At 34.0% G+C, this 15,602-nt stretch overlaps 1 protein-coding gene across 1 annotated transcript in view; it reads right to left on the reverse strand.

The window, feature by feature from the left end:
* The window catches only part of egfem1 (EGF-like and EMI domain containing 1), a 74,430-nt gene that overhangs the window by 25,875 nt on the left and 32,953 nt on the right, over positions 1–15,602 (reverse strand). The window contains exons 11-20 of the mRNA XM_073817800.1: positions 15,328–15,444; positions 15,100–15,222; positions 13,156–13,383; positions 12,927–13,058; positions 10,768–10,896; positions 9,998–10,126; positions 9,087–9,221; positions 8,874–9,008; positions 5,573–5,704; positions 3,844–3,972 (exon numbers count right to left, since the gene is read on the reverse strand). Coding sequence (XP_073673901.1) covers positions 3,844–3,972; positions 5,573–5,704; positions 8,874–9,008; positions 9,087–9,221; positions 9,998–10,126; positions 10,768–10,896; positions 12,927–13,058; positions 13,156–13,383; positions 15,100–15,222; positions 15,328–15,444 — 1,389 coding nt within the window. The remainder of the gene's footprint in view (positions 1–3,843; positions 3,973–5,572; positions 5,705–8,873; positions 9,009–9,086; positions 9,222–9,997; positions 10,127–10,767; positions 10,897–12,926; positions 13,059–13,155; positions 13,384–15,099; positions 15,223–15,327; positions 15,445–15,602) is intronic.

The following is a 15,602-nucleotide window of genomic DNA, read 5'->3' on the forward strand; positions in this document are numbered from 1 at the left end:
ATCTGATATGAACCTACAGTACACTTTGTACAGACTCCACTTACATGGCTACTGCCTTTTATTCACACACTCACACAAGCAAATGAAATCGGAGTCTCTCTGTATGAGCACAAGTGTAGACAGACATCCATACAATCAGGCATATGGCACGCAGATGCACGCGATCATAGGAGATCGGTTTTGTATTCCATCAGGCTGATAAGATCTTGTAAAGCGCGTGTGCGTGAGCGTGTAACGGCAGCGGATGGTTGTGATCGGCCTCAGCCGGTAAAATGTGTTTCACGGCTGAGGCCTTCAGAGATGGAGACCAATGATAGCACTCAAGCGCTCGCTAAAGACCCGCCACATGTGAGTGTGTGTGTCTGTGTGTGTGTCTGCTGTTATTCAGTCAGTTTGTATGATTAAGAAGCATGGAAGACATCTGAGCCTGTGGAACATGAGTGGAACTGCTGGCTACATCCAGATGAACTACCGAGTTGAAAACGTCCCAAACAGACAGGGGAATGGAATTGTGGGTCTGCAGAGACCCGATCTCTGTAGTCACAGGCTGATTTATTAAAGATGAAATCTGAATGTAAAAGTCCACTATAAACCAAAACAATCTGCTTTTATGCGTCTAAATCGATGGCAGTGGGGTTGATACAGATGGAGATGGAAGGCTAACGGTCCCCTAAGACCTAGTTTTGCCCCGTCCAGATCCTCTTTGTTGGATTTCAGTTGATTTTGGACAGTTCCATTATTCTTTTCCTCTACAGGAAGTTTTTTTTGGCTTTCTTTGCATAAAGACACTTCATGTGATTGGGACTTCACTGGTTATGTTTTATGTTTTTGATTTACTGAAAAGGATCATCTCAGGACAGTCATCATTTTTTTGATGACTTTTTGATAGTCATCACGCTGTATCTTTTTGATTCACTGTAAAATAGCAGTTTTTTAACCCTTAAAGACCTAGAACATTTTTGGGGCATCTGAGGCACCTGTATATTTCTTTGTTTTTTCAGACCTATTCTAGCAGTCAACATCAACTGTCATTATCATTATAAACATAAGAACTTGAACTGTATGTCTAGCTAATTTAAAATTACAATTTTCCTTTTGTTTTCTCTAAAAATTAGTGAATTTCCAGAATTTTAGCAAAAAACGCTACCAACAATTGGGTGTTTTTTACTGTGTTCTCAAAAACTCCTGAAGTTTGGATTTTTTTTTCTTTAACAATTTGTATTTAGGTGTTTTACACTTCCAAATAAAATTTTGTCTGTATATGACATTCCCCAAGCCAATTATTACAATATTATTATAGGCGCTTTTCAGTGAAAAACAGGCCCATTTAGTTTATTGACAAAATAGATCCGTCCAAAAACGTTTCAGGAGTAAAGTCATAGCAGAAACAGTGTTATATAATAGCAAAACACAGTAAAAATAATTTACTTTTTTCAGATAAATATATTCTTAATCCAAACAATAAACACAAACAGTGTAGAAAGTAGCACAAGACAAATTGCACAAATTGTCTTGTGCAACAACAACAAAAAAATAAACAGTCCAAATTATTCACAAACTTCACACAAAATGAGAGAGAAATATACAGAGTGCAACCGAACAAATAGTGCAAATAATCTTTAAAAACTATGTAATAATTGCATAATATAAAAACCAAATAGATGGATCTGCTGGCTGTAGTCTGCTTCGGAATCAATTTTACCGGGAGATCGCTTGGTGACGCGAAAACCCACATTCCAGTGCTTTATCCGATATCTACTGCTGTTTCATCCTTGTTTTTGGTTTGTGTTAAGTCAAAGGGCTCTGTTGTGAGTATTTCTGTACATTTTCAAAGAATGCTGTCATGCAAATGTGTTATTTTGCGTTTGTTTTCATGCAAGCAAGACGCACTTTGCTTTCACTTTGTGTTTGTTCAGATTTGCAAAGAACCATACTAATCGGTGGTTCAAAAGACCAAAACCTATGTTTATTGGTAGAATAGATGACAGTTTGAACCAATCGGGGCACAGGGGTGGGACTAAGCATCAACAATTGTCCCTGTTTGGCTCAGAGGACCGAAACGTATTGATTTCATCTGACAAATCAGTGCTGAGGAAATGTGATGACGTAATCACGCTCACCACGGAGCCTCTGAATATCCAAATGAGATATCACTGAAAAGAGTAGACTCTGTACATTACGACTTTTTAAAGCATTCAAATTGGATTAGCGGTTCAAAAGTTATTATACATTAAAGAACAATAGTTATTTTTAGCCGCCGGTGGCTGTCTTGGTCTTTGAAGGTTAAAACAGTAATTTGTTTATGAATCAGACTACACTGATCATACTGTGTGTTTTTGATTCACTAAAAGCGAACTAGTTTTTGGAAAATTAAATCATTCATTCATGAATCAGACTACACTGATCACGCTGTATGTTTTTGATTCACTAAAAAAGAACTGGTTTTTGAAAGAAGAAATTTGTTTATGAATCAGACTACACTGATCAAGCTGTATGTTATTGATTCACTATAAAATAACTTTTTTTAAAAAAAAGAATAATTTGTTCATTACTTGCACTACACTGTTCATGCTGTATGTTTTTGATTCATAATAAAATAACTGTTTTTTTAAATCTGTTCATGAATCTGACTACACTGATCACGTTGCATGTTTTTGATTCACTATGAAAGAACTGCTTAAAAAGGTAAACTCATAACAGTAATTTGTTTGTGAATCAGACTACACCAATTGTGTTGTATATTTTTGATTTCCTAAAAAAAGAATCAGTTCTTAAAAGTCGCTCATTCCCGAAACTACACTGGTTGGGCCTTGTATGTTTGGAAAAAATCTATGGTTTTGATCCCCGTTTGCTCATTGAAACACTGGTTTCACGGTATGTTTGTGATTCACTAAGAACTGATTCAAAAGAGCCATTCATTTGTGAAATAGACAACACTGGTTGCACTGTAAGTATGTTATTTCCTTCAGCCCAAGGGGACAACACAATAGTTGATTTTTTTCCTATTATTGTGTGGTTGGTAACAATCAGTTATCTCATCATATTAGATTCAGACTGCAAACTGGTCAAATGTGGCTGTAGATTGAGTATTGGTGTGTGTGCTGCTGAAAACAGTGCAAAAACACATGGATGGAATCCGTTAATGTATGAGCCAATTTGCCTGTCCGTGCATCTTGTATGTGTGTGTGTTTACATGTGGTGTTTTTTTTTTCTAGCTAAGATAGGACTCGGCTTCTAAGTTTGGCACTGTGTGTATGTCTGTGCATTGTGGTTTTCCAATAAAGTGCAGCAGCTGGATGTGGCTGTCTCATTAAGCAGAGGATGCTGTCAGGGATCCAGCAGGGTGTGTCTGTGTGTGTATGTTTGTGAGATGTTTAGTCAGTGGCTCAGATGAACCACTAGAAGGCAGATACGACTTTGTATCTTCAGGTCATTGAGGGCAAAACCTTCTTACCTGCTTCTAGTTCTTATTAACTACATGTTTTTTAAACATATGATCTTAGTTTCCTGCACTGATGTCATTATGACACACTAAACAAACATTTTTGTGTGTTTTCAAGTTGCTTGACACTGTGTGATGAGTGAGCGTTTCAATGAGCAAATGGGAATCAAAAACATTCCATTTTAAACACAGACACACATTCAGATTGCATGATGGGTGGGTTGCCCTCTCACACTGATTGAGACTTCCTGTTTCCCTGGTGAAGAAGAGGCCCCAGTACATTAGAGGTACAAAAACACGACTTATAGAGGGAAAAAATAGATGTTCAGGAAAATTAGAGATTGTATGCATTCAAACTGATGTCAGTGATTTTTGAATTTTTGCATTTGTTTGTAACTCACTCTTTTCACAGTGTGATCCCACCCAGCCGGCGGTACAGGTACAAGCTCCGCTGACGTGGTCACATTCGGCTCCGTTCTCACACTCGCACACTAGTTTACACTCTGCTCCATAATGGCCCTCAGGACACTCTGACACAAAGCATCATGGGAAATGCAGATTTAGTACACATGAACAGAACTGAGTGCAAATGATGTATGCACAATTGTTGTGTTTGGAATAAAATATTTGCTTAAAACTACAATCTTGTTTTTGGTAACTGAAATAAGACTGAAATGATAATAATAATAATAATAATAATAAAACATAAAAACTGATATTGCAGTTTAAAGTTTAAGTACTAAAACAAATTCTTAAATAAAAATAAATTAAAACTAAATAGAAATATTTTTTAAAAACTAATAAAAATTGACAAAAATGACTAATAAAACCTCAGAAAACAACATAACTAAGGTAAAAACTGTGAATATAAAAATAAAAGCAAATTAAAATATTAATAAATATATGTATATAAAATACAGTGAAGGTCAAAAGTTTACACCCCCCTTTCAGAATCTGCAAAATGTTTTACCAGATTTACCAAAATAAGAAGGATCATACAAAATACATATTATTGTTTATTTATTACTTACCTGAATAAGATATTTCACATAAAAGGTGTTTGCATATAGTCCACAAGAGAAAATAGTAGTTGAATTTATAAAAATGACCATTCAATAGTTTACATCCACTTTATTCTTAATACTGTGTTGTTACCTGAATGATTTTTTTGTTGCTGTTGTTTGTTTAGTGATAGTTGTTCATGAGTCTCTTGTTTGCCCTGAACAGTTAAACTGCCCACTGTTTTTAAAAAAAAAAAGTTTCCACAAATTCTTTGGTTTTCCAGCAATTTTGTGTATTTGAACTCTTTCCAACAATGACTGTGTGATTTTGAGATCTACCTTTTCACACTGAGGACAACTGTGGGACACTATTACAAAAGTTTCAAACACTCAGCGATGCTCCAGAAGAAAAAACGATGCATAAAGAGCCAGGGGTTGAAAACTTTGAACAGAATGGAGATGTGTACATTTTTCTTACTTTGCCTACATTTTTTTTTTTTTTTTCATTTAATACTGCCCTTTGGAGGCGACAAAAAAAATACATGTTTTCCAGAAGACAAAAGTCAAATTTACCCTGATCTTCAAATTCAAAAATTTTAATGCATTTTTTTTCCTTCTGGAGCATCAGTGAGCGATTGACCTTTTGTAATAGTTGCATATGAGTCTCTCAGTTGTCCCCAGTGTGAGAGGATGATCTCAAAATCATACAGTTATTGATGGCACAGGATTCAAATACATAAAAATTATGAAAAACCAAAGAATTTGTGTGAATAAGAATATTGAATAGAACCAAAGAATATTGTAGGTCCTATATGTATAAAATACCAATTTCACTCATTTTTGCATACTGTGCAGACTATGGACTTATTTTGGCATACCATGTACATGCTACATACTTCAGAACTAGTAAGAGTAGTATATTAGTATGGTATTGCTATAATGCTCAGTCAGTTCTACTTGTAAATTTATTATGTTGACACAAGGTGGCAGCATTTGCTTCTTAATTAGCATCAGATTTAACATTTGAACTTGAACTTTTACATGCTGCACCGTTTAAATAGTGCATGGTTGAAAAGAATAAGACATTTAAACAAGGAGAGAGAATAAGAAAGAAACAGAACAGACTCACTCTTGTCACATTGTTCTCCAGTGTATCCAGCCTCACACACACAGCGCCCACTGCTGGCCTCACAGGTTACTGCATTGGTCCCACACTGGCACAAACTGGCACATCCAACACCCCAAAAACCTGCCTCACACACTACAGAAAGGAAGTTTATTACTCAGTTTAATTCATATGTGACCCTGGACCACAAAAACAGTCATAAGGGTCAAGTTTTTTGAAACTGAGATTTATACATTATCAATAAATAAGCTTTTCATTGATGTATGGTTTGTTAGGATAGAACAATATTTGGCTTTTTAAAAATCTGGAATCTGAGGGTGCAAAAAATCTAAATGTTAAGAAAATTGCCTTTGCAGTTGTCCAAATGAAGTTCTTAGCAATGCATATTACAAATCAAATATTAAGCTTACACATATACACAGTAGGAAATTTACAAAATATCTTCATGGAACATGATCTTTACTTATGTACTGTTGACTACTGCTACAAATATACCTGTGTTACTTAACACAGATTTGATTTTCACAACAAATCAAAACATAGATTTGAGATTTAGAATGCAAACCCACTTGTAAAGATTACTATTTGTGTGATTATTAATGTCCTGTTGGATGTCTTTTTTTAATTTTATGCACCAAAACATATTTAAAATATTTTGTTTTTATAATTAATATTATTCTTTTTTACTATTACAATAACAGCCGGCTTCACACAGAAAGAGACAGAAACCGCAATTGTGTTTGTTCAGTGAAAACGAGGTGAGAAAATGTATTCAGCGAAGACGAGGTGACAGGTAATAGACGAGTAACAGAAGCACTTAGCATTGCGGTTCACATTGGCACATGACTGTCTGTCTATCCTGTCTGAAAACACTCACTCTTTTATTCTTGTCCTCCACAGAAACTGTAAAACGCTCTCCTTCAACCTCACTTCAATTACCCAGAATCCCCCCCTGAGGATGGGATAAAAGGCCCTGTTTTAGCAAGACCAAACCACGATCTGTTTAAGCCATTAAGTCTAAAAAAGTGTATGTAAGTGATCAAGAAAGTCTTATAACTAAAACAGACACTTCAAATATGTTATTAAAACACGATGCTCTTTTCAAATCCATTCATTTCTCTCTTCAGCGAACAGAAGGAAAACCCATTTATAAACATACGCTCGCACATAGTGTGTGATAATATATCATTTTCATAGCATAACGGAGAAGTCCAGCATAAATCTAACTACATAAAACATTTATTCCGTGACTCTCTTTGTCTTTAACACAAAGCTACTGAGCTTTGAACTGATTGACACTATGAAATGGCTGCCACTAAAATCTGTCAGTGTGTTTTCATGTGTGTGTTTAGTGCATCTGCTCCTTTGAATTAAAAAAAAAGACATATTGCCTGATGATTGACTGGTCACAGTTGATTTCTGATGCAGACATTATTGAGCTATTAAAACAACTGAGCCATTAAAGTAGTTTTGTGTACTGACATCTGACAGTCACTAGAGGGCGATGCAAAGCCATTATTGCCCCATTTAAACAGTAATAAGCCCTTCAAAGCTCAGAATTCAATATCAGCTAACTATTTACTGAATATTGCACAGTACACAATGCATACTGTCTGCTATTTTTGCACTGAAACAAGTAGGCATTCTAAAACATTACTTAAAGGGATGAAAATTCCCAAAAAATGAAAATTCTGTCATTAGTTACTCACCCTCATGTCAATCAAAACCTATAGGCCTTCGTTCATCTCCAGAACACAGAATTAAGATATTTTTTGATGAAATTCTAGCTATCTGACCCTGCATAGACAGCAACGCTACTGTTCGCAGGTCCAGAAAGGTAGTAAGAACATCAATAAAATAGTCCATGTGGCATCAGTGCCTAAACCTTTATTTTATGAAGCTACAAGAATACGTTTTGTGCATGAAGAAAACATAAATTATGACTTTATTCAACAAATTGTAACTTTTAAGTTGCATTGCTATATATTCAGGGTCAGAAAGCTTTTGGATTTCAACAAAAAATGACTAAATTCTTATTGTTCTGAAGTTTAACAAAGGTCTTTCAGGTTTGGAACCACAAGAAGGTGAGTAATTAATGACAGAATTTTCTTTTCTTTTTTTGTCATTTGTGTCTTGTCTGTGTTGCCTGTTTAAATCAGCAAGTGGTGTCCAGTTACGATATTTTAAATAAAAATGATTTTGCATTTTTATTTCAGTTTTCTATTTTACTATACTTCGAAATGTAATTTAATAATGTGGTGCAAAGCTTAATTTTCAGCATCATTACTCCAGCCTTCAGTGTCATCCTTTACGAATCATTCTAATGTGCTGATATGTTAATCAAGAAACATTTTTTATTATTATCAGTGTTGAAAACAGTCGTGGTGCTTAATTTTTTTCAAGATTCTTAGTTGGATAGAAAATTCTAAGGAATTTATTTAAAATATAAATCTATTGTAATATAATAAAAGTTTTTGATTGTCACTTTTGATCAATTTAATGGACCCTTGCTGAATGAAATAATTTAATTAAAGGGGTCATCGGATTCTTTAGGGTCTTAACGAAAGGTATATAATATACTTCGGCTAAAAATTCTCAATAGTAGTGTAATGAAACACCCTTTTACCTTTTCCCTTTAAATGCTCACCCTGCCCCTCTCTGATGCGGGACTTTGGGATAATGTTTACTTTAGCCACGTTTAGCGGCGAAACTTGCAAACAAGCACGTTATTAAGAAAGGTCATTTGCAAAGATGCATAAAAAAAACCTTAAACTCATTTCCGCTGTGGGTGAAGCTGCATCAGGAACGCTTTGCACCAACTAGACACATATGTAGATCGGGATCTGCGCTTTCCTTTTTAAAAATGAAAAGTAATGTTATCCTCTGTGTCTTCAGCAGCTCAGATGTCAGGAGTAAATGACTACTTCTATGTTCATTATTACATCCAACAACAGAACACCTCAATCTGAGACATTCATGTCTTCCCCTGCACCTGAGTCACACAATGGCGATCGGAGTCGAGACTGTTTCAGCTTGGTGAGGGCGGATCTAAGGTAAGGCGCTCATGTCAATCAACTATTGTGGGAGCGGAGAATGAGCTTATTTTACAAAGGGGATATTACTTTTAAAGATTAAAAAAATAGCACTGGGTGGATTTTTATCATTGTAGGGTGGTTGTGTACAAAAACTGCCAACACACATTAATGTTCAAACAACATGTAAAAGGGAGTTTTGCATCCAATGACCCCTTTAATGTAAGTAGACTAGCATTCTCATGAATTCATACTTTGTATATGAGTCTTACCCAACTGGCATTTCTCTCCATAGTATCCGGCTGGGCACGTCTTCCGGCACTCTCCAGTTATAGGGTCGCACGGCTCACCATCAGAGCAGTTACATCGCTCACGGCAGCCATTGCCATAGTATCCGTCGTCACATTCTACACAGGAACACAACATAAATCTCCATGTATCTGTCAAACATAACTGTTTCAAACGACTGCAAAAACATCACCTACCTTCCTGACAGCGGTCACCACGATAACCAGGTTTGCAAGTGCAGGTGCCTTTTTGTGCATCACAAGATACAGAGTTTTCCTGCAAACATTGGCATTCCTCTGAGCAACCCGAACCGTGGGTCCATTTGGGACATGCTATTGTAGAAAAAACACTATTTTACTATACCTCAAATTGATTAAAAAAAATTACTTAAAGGATTAGCTTACCTCAAGAATAAAAATTTGCCGATGATTTACTCACCCCAATGTCATTCAAGATGTTCATGTCTTTCTTTCTTCAGTCGAAAAGAAATTAAGGTTTTTGAGGAAAACTTTGCAGGATTCTTCCCTATATAATGGCCAATATTGGTGGCAAATGGGTTGAAGGTCCAAATTGCACTTTTAACGCAACTCTACATGATCCCAGCTGACGAATAAGAGTCTTATCTAGCAAAATGATCAGTCATTTATTTAAAACTTTAACCACAAATGCTTGTCTTGCACTAGCTTGACTTCACGCATTACAATTTTGAAGTTGGAGGAGGACCTTTTTGAATTGACTTTCCAACATGATTACATAATGCATTAAGTTGCACATCGCAGAGCTAGTGCAAGACGAGCATTTGTAGTACTATATAAATGTTTATTTCTTTTTAGAAAATGACCAATCGTTTCTCCATTATAAGACCATTATTCCTCAACTGGGATTGTGTAGAGGCCTTTTAAGCTGCACTGAAACTGCAATTTGGACCTTCAACCCGTGACTCCTATTGAAGTCCACTATATGGAGAATAATCCTGGAATAATCCTCAATAACCTTCATTTTTTTTCGACTTAAGAAAGAAAGACACAAACATCTTGGATGGCATGGGGGTGAGTAAATTATCAAGAAATTTTCATTCTGGAAGATCTATCTTAGCACACTAACTTACGCAGGTGACAGAATTTGCCGTAGAGGCCGGGTGTGCATAGACACCCTCCATACAGACGATGACAGTGTCCATTATTGGGGCAGTTACATCTTCTCTTACAGAACCTCCCATAGAAACCCTGCGGACAACCTGATGGCATCACAAGGTACTTCAGTAAATTCAGCAATGTTTCTCTGGAATTCCATAAGGTGCATTAGAACACATGCTCTTGTCAAGACAGAATTATCATGTCTAATCTAAGAGGAGTAACGAATGACAGCTGGGAGAGATGAGGTTGATGGATGATGTGATGAAGACAAAGAAAGCCCAAGGACAGACAGAGAGGAAGTGGACAGGATATTGAGAAAATCACCTTTAAAGTTGTCCAAATGCATATTACTAATCAAAAATTAAGTTTTGATATATTTACGGTAGCAAATTTACAGAATATCTTCATGGAACATGATCTTTACTTAATATCCTAATGATTTTTGGCATTAAAAAAAATATAATTTTGACCCATACAATGTATTGTTGGCTACTGCTACAAATATACCCATGCAACTTATGGGTTTTGTGTAATGGGACTAAGACACTTGTAGAGTGTTGAACAAGAGAAGTGTAGTAAAGACTAGGATCGGCAAAAGAAAAAGAAATACTTGCTCTCATATTCCTCTTTTTTCCTCATGAGACAACATGAGAAGATGGAAAGGTAGAGTGATACCAAAACAAGCCATGAAAAATGGAATATGTTAAAAGAGAAGACAAGACATAAAGCATTTGTGCTTTACCATTTTCACAGTGCAGACCGTGGACCCCTGGAGGACACAAGCACTTCCCTGTCACTGGGTCACAGCGGCCCCCGTTCTTACAAACACACAGACTGTTACACTGAACGCCATATGTGCCCTCAGCACAAGCTAAAGGAGAGAAAGAGAGAGAGAGAATGCAAAAGTAAATACATATTTAGGGTTCTCAGAGGAACTAGGGAGAGAGAGAAATACAGCAGCCACTATACTTTTTGTTGATTTTAGGGTGGATTAACAATGAGACGGCATGGAAAACTTAAATTGTGCCCATGTGAATTCACAATGATGGGTGTGGAGGTGCTCTATGGGCTGCAGCTCTCCAACATGCTGTCAATTTATGTTATAAACTAGTTGAGTTAGTGTCTCTACAGGAAGGACTTTGCTTAGAGTCATGGAACTGCTCCACTTAAGGGCTTGATGGGATTTCTGTATAAGTAAAGGTAAATACGGGAGGGCTACAGCGGGGAGCTATACATCAGATGGATGGGGAGAAGACGAAGAAAAGGAAAATATAAGAATTTTCAGCTGAATCGGATTATGTTTGGAGTTTAGGTCTTTTATTGACAACTATTCTGTCATGCAAATGTGCTTCTTGTAGTCTAAATGACATTGTTTAATTATTATTAATATTAAAATGTTTAATTTTCTAAATTTAATTCAAATTTCTATGTATAAGCGATGCAGATTTTTATCGTTCTCTGAAGTTTTACCATCACCCGTTTTTTAAAATTGAGATTTATACATCATCTGATAGTTTTCCATTGATGTGTGGTTTGTTAGGATAGGACGAGATACAAGTATTTGAAAATCTGGAATCTGAGGGTGCAATATTATTATTAAGATATATTAGCCTTTGAAAAATAGCCTTTAAAGTTGTCCAAATGAAGTTCTTAGCAATGCATATTATTACTCAAAAGTTAAGTTTTGATATATTTCCAGTAGAAAATTTACAAAATATCTTTATGGAACATGATCTTTACTTAATATCCTAATGATCTTTGGCATAAAAGAAAAATCTATTATTTTGACCCATACAGTGTATTTTTGGTTATTGCTACAAATATATCCATGCTACTTAAGACTGGTTTTGTGGTCCAGGCTCACATCTTTTTTTTTATCTTAGTTTATCTTAGTATCACCAAGATATTCTTAGTTTTATTAATATTTTGAATTAGTTTTATGTTTATGTTTCTTATGTTTAAATTTAATTTCAGTTAAAGTTATGTAATTCTGTTGTGTTGTGAATTTGTTATTTTTAGTTTTTTTTTTTTTTTTAGATGAGCCCATGTTGTTTTTATCATGTATTTTAGTACATGAAGCTAAACAAAATTAATCTTGGCAACTAGCTGAAATAAAGTTTTTATATCTTTAAATAACATTTCATAATTTAATTAAATTTAATTTTAAAAAATTATATTTGTAATGTTTATTTTACTTCAAGTTATTAAAATATATATTTTTAATAATATAATAACCTTGCTCTCAATAATGTTGTATAAAAAATATAATAAATAAAATTACTTAGCCTCTATAAAATAAAGCATCTTTTGAAATATAATATTTCAGTCTGTGTGAGTTTAAAAGAAGCACCATTTTAAAATCTTATTTGGCATATTTTGTGTAAAAAATATGTTTTGTGTAAATGAACCTTAAAGTGATGGTATACTAAAAAAAATGAAAATTACCCCATGATTTACTCACCCTCAAGCCATCCTAGATGTACAGTATATGATTTTCTTGTTTCAGATGAATCAGAGTTATATTAAAAAATGTCCTGGCCCTTCCAAGTTTTATAATGGCATCAATAAGTTATTTTTAAAAAGTAATTTTTCTTACACAAATTTGCTTCAGAAGGCCTGCGGGGTACGTTTTTTAATGGATGGATGCACTTTATTGGACTTTAAAACTTCAACACCCATTCACTACCATTATAAAGCTTGGAAGAGGCAGGCCATTTTTTGATATAACTCCAATTGTATTAGTTTAAAAAAAGAAAATCACATTTAACTAGGATGGCTTGAGAGTGAGTAAATCATGGGTTAATTTTCATTTTTGGGTGAGCTATCCCATTAACTATGTAGCTGTATTCCTTCAAGGCTTCTTTTCAGGTCAGAGGTCAGTGATAGCATTAAGACACTCACTGTCATTACAGGTGATCCCCGTCCAACCAGGTGCACACACACAATGATCCCTCTCTGACGCACATACTCCGCCATTAGCACAGTCCTCACAGCTCACACTGCAGTCGTCCCCGAACAAACCCTCCTCACACACTGATGCAGAGACAGAGAGATCAGTGTATTTATGTGTCCTTATCTCTTTATGTTTGTTTATGTCACAGCTGATGTTAACGTTCTGGGTTTCTCTTACTAATCTTGCTGATGACGGTCAGTGCCTCTCTCTGTTCAAGGTTTTGTGAGTGTTCTGGGTCGTAAGTGTATGTGTCATCATCATACGGTCTGCTTAAAGCAGCGGTGTAATGCAGCAGCTGAGGGGGGCGACGGAACAGCAAGCCTGGCAAACGTAGAACCTCAGGCTCATCTTCACTTCTGACCAATTCTTCCTCTTCCTCCTCCTCCAGTTCCCTCTCATAGAGAGCTAAACACAAAATCGGACAGAAGAATAGAGACACACAGAGAGAAACAGTGATCAGGAGGATTATTATAGTTAACTAAAACCCAAACCATAAAAAACAACTTTTGCTACTTTAAATAAAATAAGATTTAACTGAACTGTAATTTAAATTAATTTTAGGTAAAGTTTTAGTAATTCTGTTGATAATGAGAAATTTTCATTTGGCAACTACTTGAAATCAAATAAAAAAATCTTTACTTTAATTTATTTTTCAATTTTTCTTAATAATGACATATTATAACCATAAAAAACAATTGTTGCCACTTGAAATAAAATAAGATTTAACCCAATTATCGTTCATTTAAATGAATTTCAGTTAAAGTTTTAGTAATTTTGTTGTGTATTTTTGTCATTTTTATGTTTGTATCAGTTATTTAAAATATATCTGTATAATTTTTATACAATTATATTTCATATTTAATATTTAACATCAAGATAAATACAAAAACAAATGGCAACTACTTGAAATTAAAAATTTTTTTTTATAATGAAATCAGAAAATATAAAAAATACTAAATACTAAAACCATAAAAACGTTTGTTACATTAAATAAAATACGATTTAACTGAAATGTAGTTTATTTAAATTCATTTTAGTTTAAAGTATTAAAGTTTTCAAGTATTTTTGCCATTTTTATTAGTTTTTTATATAATCTACATAATATCACTTAATTAACTTCACAAATAAATTTCACTTTTAGTTATTTTAGTACATTAAGATACACTAGATACACCAATTTTCCCTTGGCAACTACTTAAAAATTATTATTATTTTTTTAATTTTCTTTTATAATGAAAACAGAAAATGTTAAAATGATTAAAAACTAAAACCATACAAAAGGTTTGTTACTTGAAATAAAATAAGATTTAACTTAATTGTAGTTAATTTTTTAGTAAAGTTAAAGTTTTAGTGATTGTTTTTTTTTAATAAATATATCTCTAAATTTTATTTCAGTTTTAGTTATTTCAGTACACCACTAAATACAAATAAGAAATTGTCCCTTGGCAACTACTTGAAATCAAATAAAAAATATTTTACATTTCCTTTTTTAATGAAAACAGAAAATATTAACATTACTAAAAACTAAAACCATAAAAAACAACTTTTGCTACTTTAATAAAATATGATTTTACTGAATTGTAGTTCATTTAAATTAATTTTAGTATTGTTTTAGTGATTTTGTCATGTATTTTTGTCATTTTTATCAGTTTTCTTTAAATACACAATATACATTTTACAAAAGTTTATTTCCCTTTTCAGTAGTTATTTTGGTACATCAAGATAAACTAAATACAAATGAGAAATTTTCACTTGGCAACTACTTGAAATCAAATTTAAACATCTTTTTTTCTATTTTCTTTTGTAAGCTAATGAAAACAGAAAATAATAAAATTATTAAAAACTTTAACCATACAAAACAACGTTTGTTACTTTTAGTTCATTTAAATTATTTTTAGTTGAAGTTTAAGTAATCTTGTGTATTTTTGTTTATTTTCTTAGTTTATATATACATTTTATTTGACTTGAAATCAAATAAAAAGTCAATGAAAAACAGAAAATCTCAATAATACTACAATAACACATCTGCTAAATATCAATAATACTCTGGTTTATAGCTTTACTTTGAAATCTGTGCATCACTTAACTATAAGGTCAAAACTAAATCAAACTTATACTCACATATGCATGACTTCTGGTCATAGTCCAGTCTAAATCCCACCTGACAGAAACATTCATAAGAACCTAGCGTGTTCACACAGTACTGAGAACATCCTGACGTCTCGGACACACACTCGTCAATATCTAAAGAGAAGAGAGAGGTTAATATCAAAACAGCTTTTGTGGAGGGCCTCAATTTTTGATTAACAGAGGGTCAAATGAGGAAGGCATGAAACTAAACACACACACCATCACATGTGCATCCGTTGGGTGTGTATCCAGGTCTACAGCTGCACTCATAGCCTCCTGGGTAATTCTTACAGTAGTGACTACAGCACGCCTCCCCATTTTCACACTCATCAGTGTCTGTGGACAACACACAAATACAGAAGATTTTTTTTTTCACAAGAACAAAACACTATATAACAGTAAAACTAAAAAGCAGACAAGCTTTTCAATATTTTTAGGGAACACAAACCAGTAAGAATTGGTAATTGTGACTTTTGTTTAATCTTGATCAGAAC

Source organism: Garra rufa, chromosome 14, assembly GCF_049309525.1.
Source record: "Garra rufa chromosome 14, GarRuf1.0, whole genome shotgun sequence".
In the NCBI taxonomy this organism is placed as follows: Eukaryota; Metazoa; Chordata; class Actinopteri; order Cypriniformes; family Cyprinidae; genus Garra; species Garra rufa.